General features: G+C 46.3%; 1 protein-coding gene and 1 non-coding gene across 5 annotated transcripts in view; both read left to right on the top strand.

Annotated features, from left to right (window-relative positions):
* The window catches only part of DVL3 (dishevelled segment polarity protein 3), a 241,293-nt gene that overhangs the window by 186,553 nt on the left and 36,605 nt on the right, over window positions 1–18,135 (top strand). For all 4 annotated transcript variants that reach the window (XM_063916586.1, XM_063916583.1, XM_063916584.1 and 1 more), the window contains 2 exons: window positions 14,053–14,146; window positions 14,288–14,357. In XM_063916586.1, coding sequence (XP_063772656.1) covers window positions 14,053–14,146; window positions 14,288–14,357 — 164 coding nt within the window. The remainder of the gene's footprint in view (window positions 1–14,052; window positions 14,147–14,287; window positions 14,358–18,135) is intronic.
* Window positions 17,460–17,572, top strand: LOC134913527 (U5 spliceosomal RNA). The gene has a single exon (XR_010177272.1). It is a non-coding gene; the product is annotated as a U5 spliceosomal RNA (small nuclear RNA).

The following is an 18,135-nucleotide window of genomic DNA, read 5'->3' on the forward strand; positions in this document are numbered from 1 at the left end:
ATGCACACTTTAACACACACACACACACACACACACACACACACACACACACACACACACTTTCTTTCACTTTTCCCATTAACTTACTGATCTGGCTGGCAGTGACAGGAAGGATGGATCTGTAGCAGTCTGGCTCTTGTCACGTGTAGCTCCGCCCCCTGAGGTCCCGTGTAGCCCCGCCCCCTCATCGGCACGTAGCCCTGCCCCCTTCTCGGCTGAACACAGCCGTTGTCACTGGGGACTCTGGAGGAGGCTGCTACAACGCAGCAGCAGGGGAGAGAGGCGCCGCTGGCAGCTTGGAGGTACTGCAGTGCAGAGCAATGACGAGCAGCTCAGCCGTTCGGGCCGCTTGTCATTGCTCGCTGGTGGGGAGGCAGTGGGCCGGGCAGGATCGGTTTGCGGGCCGCATCCGGCCCGCGGGCCGTATTTTGCCCACCCCTGTTCTAGAGGGTCGCAGGTTCGGCATTCAAGACTGGGTTCTGGTGACCACGGACGCGAGCCTCCGAGGATGGGGTGCAGTCACACAAGGAAGAAATTTTCAGGGTCTATGGTCAAGCCAGGAGGCTTGTCTACACATTAACATACTGGAATTGAGGGCCATATACAACGGCCTACAACAAGCGGAGAATCTTCTTCGCGACCTACCGGTTCTGATTCAATCAAACAACGTCACAGCCGTGGCTCATGTAAACCGCCAAGGCGGGACAAGGAGCAGAGTGGCGATGGCGGAAGCCACCAGGATTCTTTGCTGGGCGGAAAATCACGTAAGCGCTCTGTCAGCTGTCTTCATTCCGGGAGTGGACAACTGGGAAGCAGACTTCCTCAGCAGACACGATCTCCATCCAGGAGAGTGGGGACTTCATCAAGAAGTATTTGCAGAGATAACAAGTCTTTGGGGAATTCCTCAAATAGACATGATGGCGTCACGCCTCAACAAGAAGCTTCGGAGATATTGTGCCAGGTCACGGGACCCTCAGGCAGTAGCAGTAGACGCCCGAGTGACACCATGGGTGTTTCAGTCGGTCTACGTATTTCCTCCTCTTCCTCTCATCTCAAAAATATTGAGAATCATAAGACAAAGAAGAGTGCAGACAATACTCATTTTTCCAGATTGGCCTCGAAGGGCCTGGTCAGATCTTCTGGAAATGCTCACAGAAGATCCGTGGCCTCTTCCTCTCAGGGAGGACCTGTTACAGCAGGGGCCATGTGTGTTCCAAGACTTACCGCGGTTACGTTTGACGGCATGGCGGTTGAACACTGAATCCTAGCTGGGAAAGGTATTCCGGAGGAAGTCATCCCTACTCTGATAAAGGCTAGGAAGGAGGTGACGGCAAAGCATTATCACCGTATCTGGAGGAAGTATGTATCTTAGTGTGAAGCCAAGAATGCTCCTACAGAAGATTTCCATCTGGGACGGTTTCTCCACTTTCTACAGACAGGAGTGGATATGGGCCTAAAGTTAGGCTCCATTAAGGTACAGATTTCAGCCCTATCTATATTCTTTCAGAGGGAATTGGCTTCTCTCCCAGAAGTCCAGACGTTTGTGAAGGGAGTGCTGCACATCCAGCCCCCCTTTCCTTTGTGCCCCCAGTGGCACCGTGGGACCTTAACGTGATGTTAAGTTTCCTGAAATCTCACTGGTTTGAACCTCTTCAAACAGTTGAATTAAAATTTCTCACGTGGAAGGTGGTCATGTTATTGGCCTTGGCATCTGCAAGACGGGTGTCCGAATTGGCGGCCTTGTCCCACAAGAGCCCCTATCTGATTTTCCATCTGGATAGAGCAGAGTTGAGGACGCGTCCTCAATTTTTGCCTAAGGTGGTTTCTTCATTTCATATGAACCCAACCTATTGTGGTGCCTGTGGCTACGGGGGACTGGGAGGACTCCAAGTCCCTGGATATAGTCAGGGCCTTAAAGATTTATGTAGCCAGGACGGCTAGGGTTAGGAAAACAGAGGCTCTGTTTGTCCTGTATGCAGCCAACAAGGTTCTAAGCAGACTATTGCTCGCTGGATCTGTAACACGATTCAGCAGGCTCATTCTACGGCTGGATTGCCGTTACCAAATTCAGTAAAAGGCCCATTCCACCAGGAAGGTGGGCTCTTCTTGGGCGGCTGCCCGAGGCGCCTCGGCATTACAGCTTTGCCGAGCAGCTACTTGGTCGGGTTCAAACACTTTTGCAAAATTCTACAAGTTTGATACCCTGGCTGATGAGGACCTTGCGTATGCTCAGTCGGTGCTGCAGAGTAATCCGCACTCTCCCGCCCGGTTGGGAGCTTTGGTATACACCCCATGGTCCTTACGGAGTCCCCAGCATCCTCTAGGACGTAAGAGAAAAATTTTAAACCTACCGGTAAATATTTTTCTCCTAGTCCGTAGACGATGCTGGGCGCCCGTCCCAGTGTAGACTACATCTGCAAGACTTATATATAGTTGTTGCTTACATAAGGGTTATGTTACAGTTGGAATCGGTCTCTGGCTGATACTGTTTTTTGTTCATACTGTTAACTGGTTGCGTATATTCCAGGTTATATGGTGTGATTGGTGTGTGCTGGTATGAATCTTGCCCTTAGATTAACAAAATCCTTTCCTCATATTGTCCATTTCCTCTGGGCACAGTTCTCTAACTGAGGTCTGGAGGAGGGGCATAGAGGGAGGAGCCAGTGCACACCCATACTAAAAGTTCTTTATAGTGCCCATGTCTCCTTCGGAGCCCGTCTATACCCCATGGTCCTTACGGAGTCCCCAGCATCCTCTACGGACTAGGAGAATAAGATTTACCGGTAGGTTTAAAATCTTATTATTCTACTGTTCTAAACATGTTCCGGTGTGTGGGCCGGATTGCAGTAGGTGGCGGGACTCATTTGTCTTGCAGGTTGGATGTTGGGTGCCTCTGTTTAAAACTGTAAAAGTCCCTATATTGGATCATAGATTCAGCAGTTTCTGTACAAGCACGAACTTACTCGGAGGTACATAAAGAGTCTCTAAAATGGCACTGCAAGCTACTGATCCCATATACACCACACATACATTAATAAGCAAAATTGGAATTTCTGTAATCATTTTAGAAGTAGCAATACCAGCTAGATATCGGGGGTTTATCTAGAAAAAAATGCCCAAAAATCCTCCTTACACTGCTCTAAACCAGTAATAAAACAAAACACTGCCATTCCTAAGTAACTGGAATTTCTACATTTTAATTACAAATAGAATACCATTTTCTCTAACGTCCTAGTGGATGCTGGGGACTTCGAAAGGACCATGGGGAATAGCGGCTCCGCAGGAGACTGGGCACAAAAGTAAAAGCTTTAGGACTACCTGGTGTGCACTGGCTCCTCCCCCTATGACCCTCCTCCAAGCCTCAGTTAGATTTTTGTGCCCGAACGAGAAGGGTGCATACTAAGGGGCTCTCCTGAGCTGCTTAGAGTAAAAGTTTAAAGTAGGTTTTTTATTTTCAGTGAGACCTGCTGGCAACAGGCTCACTGCACCGAGGGACTAAGGGGAGAAGAAGCGAACTCACCTGCGTGCAGAGTGGATTGGGCTTCTTAGGCTACTGGACATTAGCTCCAGAGGGACGATCACAGGCCCAGCCATGGATGGGTCCCAGAGCCGCGCCGCCGGCCCCCTTACAGAGCCAGAAGACTGAAGAGGTCCGGAAAATCGGCGGCAGAAGACGTCCTGTCTTCAATAAGGTAGCGCACAGCACCGCAGCTGTGCGCCATTGCTCTCAGCACACTTCACACTCCGGTCACTGAGGGTGCAGGGCGCTGGAGGGGGGCGCCCTGAGACGCAATAAAAACACCTTTTTTGGCAAAAAATACATCACATATAGCTCCTGGGCTATATGGATGCATTTAACCCCTGCCAATTTTTCCATAAAAAAGCGGGAGAAAGGCCGCCGAGAAGGGGGCGGAGCCTATCTCCTCAGCACACTGGCGCCATTTTTTCCTCACAGCTCCGTTGGAGGAAGGCTCCCTGACTCTCCCCTGCAGTCCTGAACTACAGAAACAGGGTAAAACAAGAGAGGGGGGGCACTAATTTGGCAGATAAATATATACAGCAGCTATATCAGGGAAAAACACTTATATAAGGTTATCCCTGTATATATATAGCGCTCTGGTGTGTGCTGGCAAACTCTCCCTCTGTCTCCCCAAAGGGCTAGTGGGGTCCTGTCCTCTGTCAGAGCATTCCCTGTGTGTGTGCTGTGTGTCGGTACGTTGTGTCGACATGTATGAGGAGGAAAATGGTGTGGAGGCGGAGCAATTGCCTGTGTTAGTGATGTCACCCCCTAGGGAGTCGACACCTGACTGGATGGTCTTATGGAAAGAATTACGTGATAGTGTCAGCACTTTACAAAAGACTGTTGACGACATGAGACAGCCGGCAAATCAGTTAATACCTGTACAGGCGGCTCTAAAACGCCCGTTACCTCAGGTCGATACAGACACTGACACGGACACTGACTCCAGTGTCGACGGTGAGGAAACAAACGTATTTTCCAGTAGGGCCACACGTTACATGATTACGGCAATGAAGGAGGTTTTGAACATTTCTGATACTACAAGTACCACAAAAAAGGGTATTATGTGGGGTGTGAAAAAACTACCCGTAGTTTTTCCTGAATCAGATGAATTAAATGAGGTGTGTGATGAAGCGTGGGTTTCCCCCGATAAAAAACTGCTAATTTCTAAAAAATTATTGCCATTATACCCTTTCCCGCCAGAGGTTAGGGCACGTTGGGAAACACCCCCTAGGGTAGATAAGGCGCTCACACGCGTATCAAAACAAGTGGCGTTACCGTCTCCTGATACGGCCGCCCTCAAGGAACCAGCTGATAGGAAGCTGGAAAATATCCTAAAAAGTATATACACACATACTGGTATTATACTGCGACCAGCAATCGCCTCAGCCTGGATGTGCAGTGCTGGGGTGGCTTGGTCGGATTCCCTGACTGAAAATATTGATACCCTGGACAGGGACAATATATTATTGACTATAGAGCATTTAAAGGATGCATTTCTATATATGCGAGATGCACAGAGGGATATTTGCACTCTGGCATCAAGAGTAAGTGCGATGTCCATTTCTGCCAGAAGAGGGTTATGGACGCGACAGTGGTCAGGTGATACGGATTCCAAACGGCATATGGAAGTATTGCCGTATAAAGGGGAGGAGTTATTTGGGGTCGGTCTATCGGACCTGGTGGCAACGGCTGGGAAATCCACCTTTTTACCCCAGGTCACCTCTCAGCAGAAAAAGATACCGTCTTTTCAGGCTCAGTCCTTTCGTCCCCATAAGGGCAAGCGGGCAAAAGGCCACTCATATCTGCCCCGGGGCAGAGGAAGGGGAAAAAGACTGCAGCAGACAGCCTCTTCCCACGAACAGAAGCCCTCCCCCGCTTCTGCCAAGTCCTCAGCATGACGCTGGGGCCTTACAAGTGGACTCAGGCACGGTGGGGGCCCGTCTCAAGAATTTCAGCGCGCAGTGGGCTCACTCGCAAGTGGACCCCTGGATCCTGCAGGTAGTATCTCAGGGGTACAAATTGGAATTCGAGACGTCTCCCCCTCGCCGGTTCCTGAAGTCTGCTTTACCAACGTCTCCCCCCGACAGGGAGGCGGTATTGGAAGCCATTCACAAGCTGTATTCCCAGCAGGTGATAATCAAGGTACCCCTCCTACAACAGGGAAAGGGGTATTATTCCACGCTGTTTGTGGTACCGAAGCCGGATGGCTCGGTGAGACCCATTTTAAATCTGAAATCCTTGAACACTTACATAAAAAGGTTCAAGTTCAAGATGGAGTCACTCAGAGCAGTGATAGCGAACCTGGAAGAAGGGGACTATATGGTGTCTCTGGACATCAAGGATGCTTACCTCCATGTCCCAATTTGCCCTTCTCACCAAGGGTACCTCAGGTTTGTGGTACAGAACTGTCACTATCAGTTTCAGACGCTGCCGTTTGGATTGTCCACGGCACCCCGGGTCTTTACCAAGGTAATGGCCGAAATGATGATTCTTCTTCGAAGAAAAGGCGTCTTAATTATCCCTTACTTGGACGATCTCCTGATAAGGGCAAGGTCCAGAGAACAGTTAGAGGTCGGAGTAGCACTATCTCAAGTAGTACTACGACAGCACGGATGGATTCTAAATATTCCAAAATCGCAGCTGATTCCGACGACACGTCTGCTGTTCCTAGGGATGATTCTGGACACAGTACAGAAAAAGGTGTTTCTCCCGGAGGAGAAAGCCAGGGAGTTATCCGACCTAGTCAGGAACCTCCTAAGACCAGGCCAAGTGTCAGTGCATCAATGCACAAGGGTCCTGGGAAAGATGGTGGCTTCTTACGAAGCGATTCCATTCGGCAGATTCCACGCAAGAACTTTTCAGTGGGATCTGCTGGACAAATGGTCCGGATCGCATCTTCAAATGCATCAGCGGATAACCCTGTCTCCAAGGACAAGGGTGTCTCTCCTGTGGTGGTTACAGAGTGCTCATCTCCTAGAGGGCCGCAGATTCGGCATTCAGGATTGGGTCCTGGTGACCACGGATGCCAGCCTGAGAGGCTGGGTAGCAGTCACACAGGGAAAAAATTTCCAGGGCTTGTGGTCAAGCATGGAAACGTCACTTCACATAAATATCCTGGAACTAAGGGCCATTTACAATGCCCTAAGTCAGGCAAGGCCTCTGCTTCAGGGTCAGCCGGTGTTGATCCAGTCGGACAACATCACGGCAGTCGCCCACGTAAACAGACAGGGCGGCACAAGAAGCAGGAGGGCAATGACGGAAGTTGCAAGGATTCTTCGCTGGGCGGAAAATCATGTGATAGCACTGTCAGCAGTGTTCATTCCGGGAGTGGACAACTGGGAAGCAGACTTCCTCAGCAGACACGATCTTCACCCGGGGGAGTGGGGACTTCACCCAGAAGTCTTCCACATGATTGTGAACCGTTGGGAAAAACCAAAGGTGGACATGATGGCGTCCCGCTTCAACAAAAAACTGGACAGATATTGCGCCATGTCAAGGGACCCTCAGGCAATAGCTGTGGACGCTCTGGTAACACCGTGGGTGTACCAGTCAGTATATGTGTTCCCTCCTCTGCCTCTCATACCCAAGGTACTGAGAATCATAAGAAGGAGAGGTGTAAAGACTATACTCGTGGCTCCGGATTGGCCAAGAAGGACTTGGTACCCGGAAATTCAAGAGATGCTCACGGAAGACCCGTGGCCTCTACCTCTAAGAAAGGACCTGCTCCAGCAGGGACCATGTCTGTTCCAAGACTTACCGCGGCTGCGTTTGACGGCATGGCGGTTGAACGCCGGATCCTGAAGGAAAAAGGCATTCCGGATAAAGTTATCCCTACCCTGATCAAAGCCAGGAAGGATGTAACTGTGCAACATTATCACCGTATTTGGCGTAAATATGTTGCGTGGTGTGAGGCCAGGAAGGCCCCTACAGAGGAATTTCAACTGGGTCGATTCCTGCATTTCCTGCAAACAGGACTGTCTATGGGCCTCAAATTAGGGTCCATTAAGGTTCAAATTTCGGCCCTGTCAATATTCTTCCAAAAAGAACTAGCTTCAGTTCCTGAAGTTCAGACGTTTGTCAAGGGGGTACTGCATATACAGCCTCCTTTTGTGCCTCCAGTGGCACCTTGGGATCTCAATGTAGTTTTGGGATTCCTAAAATCACATTGGTTTGAACCACTCACCACTGTGGACTTAAAATTTCTCACATGGAAAGTGGTAATGCTGTTAGCCCTGGCTTCAGCCAGGCATGTATCAGAATTGGCGGCTTTATCCTATAAAAGCCCTTACCTAATTTTTCATACGGACAGGGCAGAATTGAGGACTCGTCCTCAATTTCTCCCTAAGGTGGTTTCAGCATTTCACTTAAACCAGCCTATTGTGGTGCCTGCGGCTACTAGGGACTTGGAGGATTCCAAGTTGCTGGACGTAGTCAGGGCCCTGAAAATATATGTTTCCAGGACGGCTGGAGTCAGAAAATCTGACTCGCTGTTTATCCTGTATGCACCCAACAAGCTGGGTGCCCCTGCTTCTAAGCAGACGATTGCTCGTTGGATTTGTAGTACAATTCAGCTTGCACATTCTGTGGCAATGTAAAAGCCCATTCCACACGGAAAGTGGGCTCATCTTGGGCGGCTGCCCGAGGGGTCTCGGCTTTACAACTTTGCCGAGCAGCTACTTGGTCAGGGGCAAATACGTTTGCAAAATTCTACAAATTTGATACCCTGGCTGAGGAGGACCTGGAGTTCTCTCATTCGGTGCTGCAGAGTCATCCGCACTCTCCCGCCCGTTTGGGAGCTTTGGTATAATCCCCATGGTCCTTTCGGAGTCCCCAGCATCCACTAGGACGTTAGAGAAAATAAGAATTTACTTACCGATAATTCTATTTCTCATAGTCCGTAGTGGATGCTGGGCGCCCATCCCAAGTGCGGATTGTCTGCAATACTTGTACATAGTTATTGTTACAAAAATCGGGTTATTATTGTTGTGAGCCATCTTTTCAGAATCACAAGTTGTACGGTGTGATTGGTGTGGCTGGTATGAGTCTTACCCGGGATTCAAAATCCTTCCTTATTGTGTACGCTCGTCCGGGCACAGTATCCTAACTGAGGCTTGGAGGAGGGTCATAGGGGGAGGAGCCAGTGCACACCAGGTAGTCCTAAAGCTTTTACTTTTGTGCCCAGTCTCCTGCGGAGCCGCTATTCCCCATGGTCCTTTCGGAGTCCCCAGCATCCACTACGGACTATGAGAAATAGAATTATCGGTAAGTAAATTCTTATTTTTTTTCTTTTACTTGTTTACACAAGAACCCTTCACTGTTATAAACAATCTAGGCCAGTGGTTCCCAAACTGTATGCTTAGGCACCCTGGGGTGCCCCAAGGCTCTTGCCTTGGATTGGTGGTCCAGGACCACATCAAATTATTTATGGTCAAAGTGATAGGCTAAACCAGTGCTAGTGACTGCCAATCATAATACATGTGAACAATCATAAGCATAGCTGTACACCACCACATAATTGAACCTAAGGATAACAGGTAGGCGCAGTTTACTTAATTTCATAATTTATTTTTTTCCCCAAATTTATCAATACAAAAACTTTTATCCTAGGGGTGCCGTGAAAAAAATGCTTTTACTCAAGTGCACTGTTGGGAATGGTTTGGGAACCACTGCACTAGGTTGTGGAGCGCTCTATATTTGCACCACACATACTCCTCTATTTGCCTAGAATATGATGAAGGATGAGTTCATTAGACCAAATAACCTTTGTCCAAAGGGCCTAAGTCAGATCTGATCGCAGCAGCAAATTTGTTACCAGTTGGACAAAACCATGTGCACTGCAGGGGGGGGGGGGGGCAGATGTAACAGAGAGAGTTAGATTTGGGTGTGGTGTGTTCAAACTGAAATCTAAATTACAGTGTAAAAATAAAGCAGCCAGTATTTACCCTGCACAGAAACAATATAACCCACCCAAATCTAACTCTATCTGCCACACCTGCAGTGCACATGGTTTTGCCCAACTGCTAACAAATTTGCTGCTGCGATCAACTCTGGATTACCCCCATAGCTCAGTAGTTCACAATCTGTGGTCTTTGTACCTTGTCATCTGTATTGGCAGTTGTGATGAGCAGTTTATGTACTGTAACACCACTAAGATACCCTGCTCTGGAGTTGGAATGTTTTATTTATTTATCTAAACTAGCTACCCCCTGCCATATAGAAACTTGTAGTCTACAGTTGCTTCCTTGTTTTGCCTTGCCCTTTGAATTGGTGAAGAGATATCATGATCCTGTTGCCTTTTTCTGTTGACATCGACATTCAAATGTGAAACATAAGTAAAATTTGCTGTCCTGGTCACTGAGGAACCTACCAAACTCTCCACAATAATCACCCCTATATTACTACTGATCCTCTTGCAGCAGTGCTTCCACAAATGATAGGCAACTTTGACTGACCTTGGAATTTATTGGCTTAATTAACGAATGAGACACATTCTGTGTGGAAGCCCCTGCTTTCAATATGCTTGTTATACTATATTTCAAATTATAGAAAAAAATCTTATATATACAGATGTATCCTCTTGCATCTATGCTCCGTGCACTACAAGTCGCGTTACACATAACGCGTGAGTGCCGTGTGACTCTGGGCATCTTTTTTTTTTTTGCAGGTTTTCCCGTGAATATGTATCTTAGTTGTAAAGTAATGCAATAGGACGCACAAAGGGGTTTCCAACCCTGAAACGTTGGCTATAATATGATGATGCAAACTGAGTAGTACACACACACAAAGTATTTGAACTAGTTTGTGTGCCGTGAGAAATTAACAAAACTGAACTAACTTACACTGCACAAAACCTTATTTGTAAAGAAAGACTATCTACCTACATATTTTATGTCTCATCCCATGTAATGGATTAAGGTGGTTTTCCATTGGCTTTAAGAAAATGCCAGTGACCCTGCATATCAACCACCATTGTGGTTTATATTGTGTGTTTACACAAGGCGTGTGTAATACAGCAGCAGTGACTAAATGTCTCTGCAGCTCCCAATCATATATTCAAGCGGAAGTGAATATAGAGTTATTGGTATAGGAACAATAGGTTCCATCTCCATACCTGCTTACATGCTTTTACTAACATTTGTAAAGGTAAATAAACAAGCTAGTTAAAGTTTAATTTCTCTTATCATCCATCGGGGGCACTAAACAAAAAGACTGTGGTTGTAGAGTGGAGCATGGGAGACTGATCACCAAATGATTAATATTTGTTTCCCAGCAGCACAGTACCCCGCCCCTGAGATGGCTATTCAGTTTTTGTTTGGTACCTAAAGGAACAGGCATGTTTTTGTTCTTTTTTTTTTTTTTTTTTTACACTGAGCAGTCAGTGGGTCAGCTCTATCGCAGCCCCAGTTCTGGTGGCTGGTGAATTGGCAACTGGGTCGGTGGCCCCGACACACACCGGAGGAGCCCAGCTGTGGGCAGAGCATTGAGGCCAGTTAAGGCTGGTCCTTGGGAGCCGTGTCTTTGCAGCTGTTCGCCAATCATTGAGGTGGCCAGAGGGGTTCCGGACATATCCGCAACTCCACTAGACCGCCAGGAAATATAAAGGTAATGGGTGGCGTTCAGATGTGTGGGACACATTCCCTGGAGTTGGCTAGACAGAGGGAGGTATACTCTCCCCATTGGCTCTTCCCCCACCCATTGGCACGTCCCCTCATGCAGTCTAACCGCCACAGAGCTACTTCTGCTCCTCTGTCCTTACCTCTGGATTCCGGCAGCCATTTTCTCACTGCCTGCCTTGCTTCCTCCCCTGAACCTCACTCTTGCAGTCAGGTTTAATATTTGGCTCTTCTCCCCACTATTGGGGCTGATTGTTGAACACTATTGCTCATTATCTGTAGTTTTTTCTGCATTAAATGTGTTTTTCTGTGTGCATATTTTTTTATAATTGTTTTTATACACACTTATTTGTTTATAAGGCGCGTGATCTGTAATATACTGCTAGGTACCACTTATTGTCTAAAGACATTTAGGCCCCCATTTATTAAGCTTTGGAGAGTGATCAATAGCACTGTGATAAAGTACCAGCCAATCAGCTTGTAACTGACATATTAGAGGCTGTGTTTGAAAAATGAGTTAGGAGCTGATTGGTTGGAACTTCATCACCGTGCTATTTATCATGCTCCAAGGCTTGATAAATCTGTGCCTATGTGCCTTTTACCGTTTCAAGCACACTTTTGTTTATGTATCAAAGTGTGTTGGAGTATTACCTGGAACACATTACTGTCTTCTAAGGGTCATACAGCCAAGGCTGCTTCTCAACCTCTGTCATCCGCACTTTGCAGAGTGCCTAAAAACCTTCCTCGGCCAGGATTTTACAGTATCTGACAGACATACTACTCCACCTTCATCCACCGTTGTTCCACCAGTGTCTCCGTGGGACCTAGTTTTGTTTTTTTGCAAGCACTTAAGGTTTCCACCAACTTCGCTGACTGACTTTGATGACTGTCTTTTTATTCATTATCACCTCAGCCCAGCAGGTGTCTGACTTGAGTGCACTGTTACGTCATTCTCCCTTTTTTTATTTTTCATCCGTATCAGTTGGCGCAGCAGACACGCCTTGGATTCCTTCCAAAAGATGTGTCCCGCTTCCACATTCTTCAGAAAAATGTGGTATCTTCTTTTTCTGTCTCTGATTAGTCTCCAGAGTTGGCCCTCCATATTTACATTGGTAGAATGCAGGAGCTTTAAAAATCTTACTCCCTTTTCATTCTCTTTCGCAAACGCATCTGGCTGGCCTCGGTTCACGATCTGCTAGGCCTACCTTTTTGCAAACCAACTGTTCCCGGCCTTGGGGCGGGCTCATTCCACAAGGTTGGTGGTACTACATAAGCAGCTCAGTGTGGTGCCTCTGCAGAGCAGCTTTGTAGAGCAGCCATGTGGTTTTAGACTGCTTTGGGAAGTTCTTTGGTCTGTTTGTCAAGTGTCACCCATAGATGAGAAAAGAAAAGGAGATTTTTGTCCTTACCTGTTAAATACTTTTATCTTAATCCATGGGGCACACTCGGCGCCGGCAGTGATATCTCACATTCCATTTGTGTGCTTTATAGTGTTGTGGGCCAGTCTTCAGTCTACTCTTCGCCCAGTGGCGTAACTAGAAATTTTTCTCTCCCAAGCCAAAAAAATTCTTCGGCGCCCCCCCCCAAATCCCCCATAATTGGTACTAGTAAAGGGACAAACGTGCGCTCCGCAAAAAAGGGGCGTGGTTTCATTGAAATGGGCGTGTCTTTGCATAAAGGGGCGTGGCATTGCAGGAAAAGACTACCTTGTACCCCAGTTTTGCAACCTGCACGCCCAGACGTTAGCCACCACAGGAAAGAAAAATAATCCTGATTCATGCCCCTTACATTATTTGTCATTTTTCCCTTCTTATAGTAATGCCCAGTATACATTATGCCACATACTGCAATGGCCCTTAGACATTATGTCACACACAATAACGCACATGACACAATATGCACACACCGTAATGCCCCCGACACATTATGCCACACAGTGTAATGCCTGTGACCCATTATGACAGGAATCGCAATGCCCGTTATACATTATGCTACACACTGCAATGCCCCTGATACATTATAGCACATACAATGTCTGTGACACATTATGACACACACCGCAATGACCCTGAGACATTATACCACGTAACCACAATGCCCGTGATATAGTATACAACACACCGTAATGCCTGACACACACCGCAATGTCCGTGATACATTATGCCACACACTGCAGTGACCCTGAGACATTATACCACATATCACAATGCCCGTGATATAGTATACCATAAACCGTAATGCCTGTGACACATACCGCAATGCCCGTTATACCCTATGCCACACACCGCAATGCCCGTTATACATTACGCCACACTGCAATGCCCCTGAGACATTATACCACATACCACAATGCCCGTGATATAGTATGCCACACACCATAATGCCTGTGTCACATTATGACACACACCGCAATGTCCGTGATACTTTATGCCACACACCGTAATGCCCATTACACATTAAGTCCTACAGTAAGGCTTCTAATTACTTTTAAAATACCTGCTCGTTGCCAGGGGTTTCATGCTCTTGGTTCCATGCACAGTGCCAGGGGTTTTCATGCTCAGGGTGTCATGCTCGTTTCCAGAAAAAAGAATAACCAGTAAGGACAAAGATATCATTATTTAACACCAGTTGGTAACTGGGCTAATTATATAAATGAGGTTATGTTCAAGTCTTAATTTTGGTTATTTTATGAGGGATAACAGATACCAGAGAGATGCCTGCTATGTATAGTCTGTTTCCTAGCCCTGTTTGATAATTATTATTAGTGGTGTAAATTAAGTGTTAACTTTGTGTATAGTTTTATGTGTTCAATGTGTTTGGGTTTCACCCATAGGGATCTTTGGAAAGGAGCAATGCTTGTAAAGGCAATGATCATTACACCTGTAACATTGTATATAATTATACATCTCTTTACAGGTTCAGTAACTCCACAGAGCAGAGTAGTGCATCACGTTTAATGAGGAGACACAAGAGGCGGAGAAGGAAACCAAAAGCCCCACGCATTGAGCGGGTGAGTAGGAGCATGCAGTTTGCGGTTTAGGAATTGTGAGTACATAAAGGCTTGATTAATAGAGAGGATCAGCCATTTTATTGAAATGTTACTATTATCTGTGCTGAACACACTAGTAACCATGTGCTTCTCCCCTCCCAGTCCTCTTCATTCAGCAGCATCACAGATTCCACCATGTCTCTGAATATAATCACGGTCACTTTAAACATGGGTGAGTTTGACTAACCAGCCACATTTCCTTCCAATATCTTTTCATTCCCTCTGCTGTCTTATAGTAGTGGCAATACTGTTTTAATAATTACTTGGAAAAAAAGTTTTAATTGTTTAAAAAAAAAAAAATCCATGATGCCAATTTGGCTGTTTGGTGACCACTGGACTCATGATTTTGATGTCCTGACCAGGATGAAAGTTGCATGCATTTTGTATATTCTCAGTGTTTTTGTTGGTGCCACTGGAGCAGCAACTGATGTAATTGACAAATATTCTGTTTACAGTACTGTGTAATAAGGTACTTATTAATTAACAATGTTAATAATTATTAAATTCATGACACGGTCTAGTGTTCTCTTGGCCTAATTCAGACCTGATCGTAGATGTGCGAAAAAAAACGCACATCTACGATCAAATTCTTTAACATGCAGGGGACACCCAGCACAAGGCAAGTCCACCCTGCATGCTTGATCCATAGCGATTTTTGCACATCAGCGACAGGGCTTGAGGGGCAGATGTATTAACCTGGAGAAGGCATAAGGAAATGATAAACCAGTGATATGTGCAAGGTGATAAAGGCAGCAGCCAATCAGATCCTAACTGTTAATTTACATATTGGAGCTGATTGGCTGGTGACTTTATCACCTTGTACATATCACTGGTTTATTACTTCCTTATGCTTTCTCCAGGTTAATACATCTGCCCCTGAATTAGGTAGGCCCTCTGTTTCTAGTATTGCTACCCAGTATTCATCTACAACATATTATGTAGCGCTGAACAGCATTTTGTGAAATTGTGTTAGAAAATACATACAGACACCTTTCATATAGAGGTTGCAACCACTATATGAAAGGTGTTTTTATGTATTTTCTAACTTATACTGTAAGTTTCCATTTTAAAGCAGAACAGAAGTGTTACGCAAGGGCTGTGAGTGTAAGTGGGGAAGGGGGTGACCATCCCTGCAAAGGAATGAAGTGAAAGTTAAAAGAGAAGCAGAGAATGAGTGACAGCAAGGGTGAAGTTGATTATTTAGAATATTATAAAAGTAATGCCAGAAGTTGTACATAAATTACTTCCTGGAAAGGTTCATAATAAATTGCAGAGCATTAGCGATGATCGTCTTCAGAAATTTTGGTCTGAGCCCAGAAGATGTGCTGCTGATGTGCTGGGGTTAGCAGATGTGCTGCTAGCCCCACACAGGAAAATGCCACTTGCTGAGCCCACCACCTTCCATATAAGGAACATCGCTGTAAGAGCATGCAAAGCCCACAGTAAATGAAGCAGATAATACATTCATATCTTGGATTGTTGTATACATGATTTACAAATAAAGGAATAATGCAGAGCCTAATATAAGAGTTTGGAATGTAATTAATTTGCTTGCTAAATTCATGTAATATACAGAAATATATGGATTTGTCACTGAGGTGTTTAGAGTGGTTTAAATCTACCTGGGAAGAAGATATTGATTTCTTTCTTTTATTTCTTTTTCATCCACTAGGGGTCACTGGAGTACTCTTGGGATATGGGCGGCGTAGCAGAACAAAGGCACTGAATATTTAAATTTAGAACTCTCCACCCCTCCATATCCCTAGAGTACCTCAGTGTACGAACCCAGTGTTTTTTCTGTGCTCAAAGCACTAACATCGGCTTGTGGGATTCCCACACTTGGAAGATTTTATTAATTTTTCATTTTTATTTTTAATTTTTTTTAAGAGCACATCCCTTCCCAGTTTCAAGAAAGACATGGGTCCGGGATAGTGCTGCTGCACGGGCAGCGCATGGCGTGTCGGTCCTCACAAAGAGCACCCTCACAGCCACAGGCAGCCCACTGTCTCCTGCAAAGAGCAGCCAGAACTAGAGAGCTGGACGGAGCTTGCACAGAAGAAGCCCCGTCGCAGCCATAGATCACTGGAAGCTGACTGAAAGCTGGACGGAGCTTACACATAGAAGCCCCGTCGCAGCCAGGACTACACAGCTGGACGGAGCTTACACAGAAGAAGCCCCGTCACAGCCATGAGTCGCATCACTGAAGCTGGACGGAGCTTACACATAAGAAGCCCCGTCGCAGCCATGATCAGGAGCAAGCAAGGTAGGCTGGGGAACGGGGCGGTCAGCGCAGGCTGCCGCCCCGTTATGTTGGGGTTAATATGCTTCGCCGCTCATACGCCGCCAAGCCCAGCCGCTACGTCTAACAGCGGCGCCCGTCCCAGCGCTCCGTTCGGCGCCCAGCTCCGTCCGGCCGCACAGCAGGGGGGAAGCCATACTCAGTAACAGAGACGGTGACATCAAGCCGCCCGTCCCAGCGCTCCGTTCGGCCGCCCAGCTCCGTCCGGCCGCACAGCAGGGGGGAAGCCATACTCAGTATGACCGCCGCTCCGGCACCTTCCATCCACAAGTGCTAGTGCAGGCCTTCCGCAGAGAGTTCGGCCGCCCAGCTACGTCCGGCCGCCCAGCGCCATACAGCCGCAGCTCCATCAGTCTCAGTACAGAGACGGTGACATGCCAGTGCAGGCTTCCCGCAGACACAGCGTTACAGGGGGGGAAGAGGCACGGTGGAAGCTGGCGGATCAAATATAACAGCAGGGTATATAGATATATATATCACAGGTATTTATAAGGTATTGTACCTGTCCTGGCAGTAATAGGCTATTGAATCTATATTACTGTCTGTGAATAGGCTATTGAGCCTATATATTAATGGCTGTTATTAACACTGTAAATAGGCTAGGGAGCCTATATTAAGGTCTGTGGTATCACTGTATAATAGGCTATTGAGCCTATATTAATGCTGTATAAATATATTAATGTATGTAATTATCATAGGCTATGAGCTTAGATATATTTATTCATAGAGCATGTGTTGTACCCGGCCTGTGATTATACTGTATAATATATTAACACGGAAACATTTGTAATTTGTTCTGTGATTATCAGGGTCAGCATGGCAAAGGGGCCATTTTAACCATGCTTCCTGTTGTTTTCCAGTTTGTAATTCTGGAACATTCCTGCCCTACATCTCTAAGCCACCAGAGGCGCAGGGGTGTTAGTGGGAATTTGGTTCGGGTTTCACATGCCCATGTGAACTGCTTTTCACATAAGAATACTCTTGTTTCTCTTCAGAGCTAATAAATCTTTCGCCTTTTACTAAAGATTTCCGTAGAGAGGAACAACCATGAGTTTCATATACAATAAAATATATATATGACACATAATAACTTCAATAAGTCGTGCAAGTGTCTGTCCGTTGCCTATTGTGGTGTCTGTCTGCATAGCGAGTAAGGCTCTAGCGCAGACTAAAAATAATTTTAAAAATCCTATAAGCATGGGCAATTCACATTAAAAGAGCGGTAACATCGGAGTCTCGGAAGTACTCCGCCTGCTCTAACAAAAGACTTTCCAAAGGGCCAAATTCCCTTTGGGTACCAGGGTGTTTATTTAACTGGTCTTATAATTTAATGCACGATTCTATGTCAGATCTCACACCGATAACTACGAGTGAGAAGGGTACATTAGACCAGCACTCAGATAGTGCGGGGTTGTTGACGTACATTGCTAAATCCCAGTGAGTCAATGTCTCCATTTTTACAAAGACTGAGTAGACTTTGACCACTATTTAATCGTTTCCAAAATGAGGCGATCCACCATTGGTAAATGCGTTTGTGTCAAACATTATAAAGACCCAAGATACATTTGGGTCACTAGACTCTATGTATGGAAACAATGAGATAACTGTTAAAAGAAGCTGCAGAGTATATCTGTAAAGCTTCTACTAACGC

The sequence above is a fragment of the Pseudophryne corroboree genome, chromosome 4 (assembly GCF_028390025.1).
Source record: "Pseudophryne corroboree isolate aPseCor3 chromosome 4, aPseCor3.hap2, whole genome shotgun sequence".
NCBI classification, from domain to species: Eukaryota; Metazoa; Chordata; class Amphibia; order Anura; family Myobatrachidae; genus Pseudophryne; species Pseudophryne corroboree.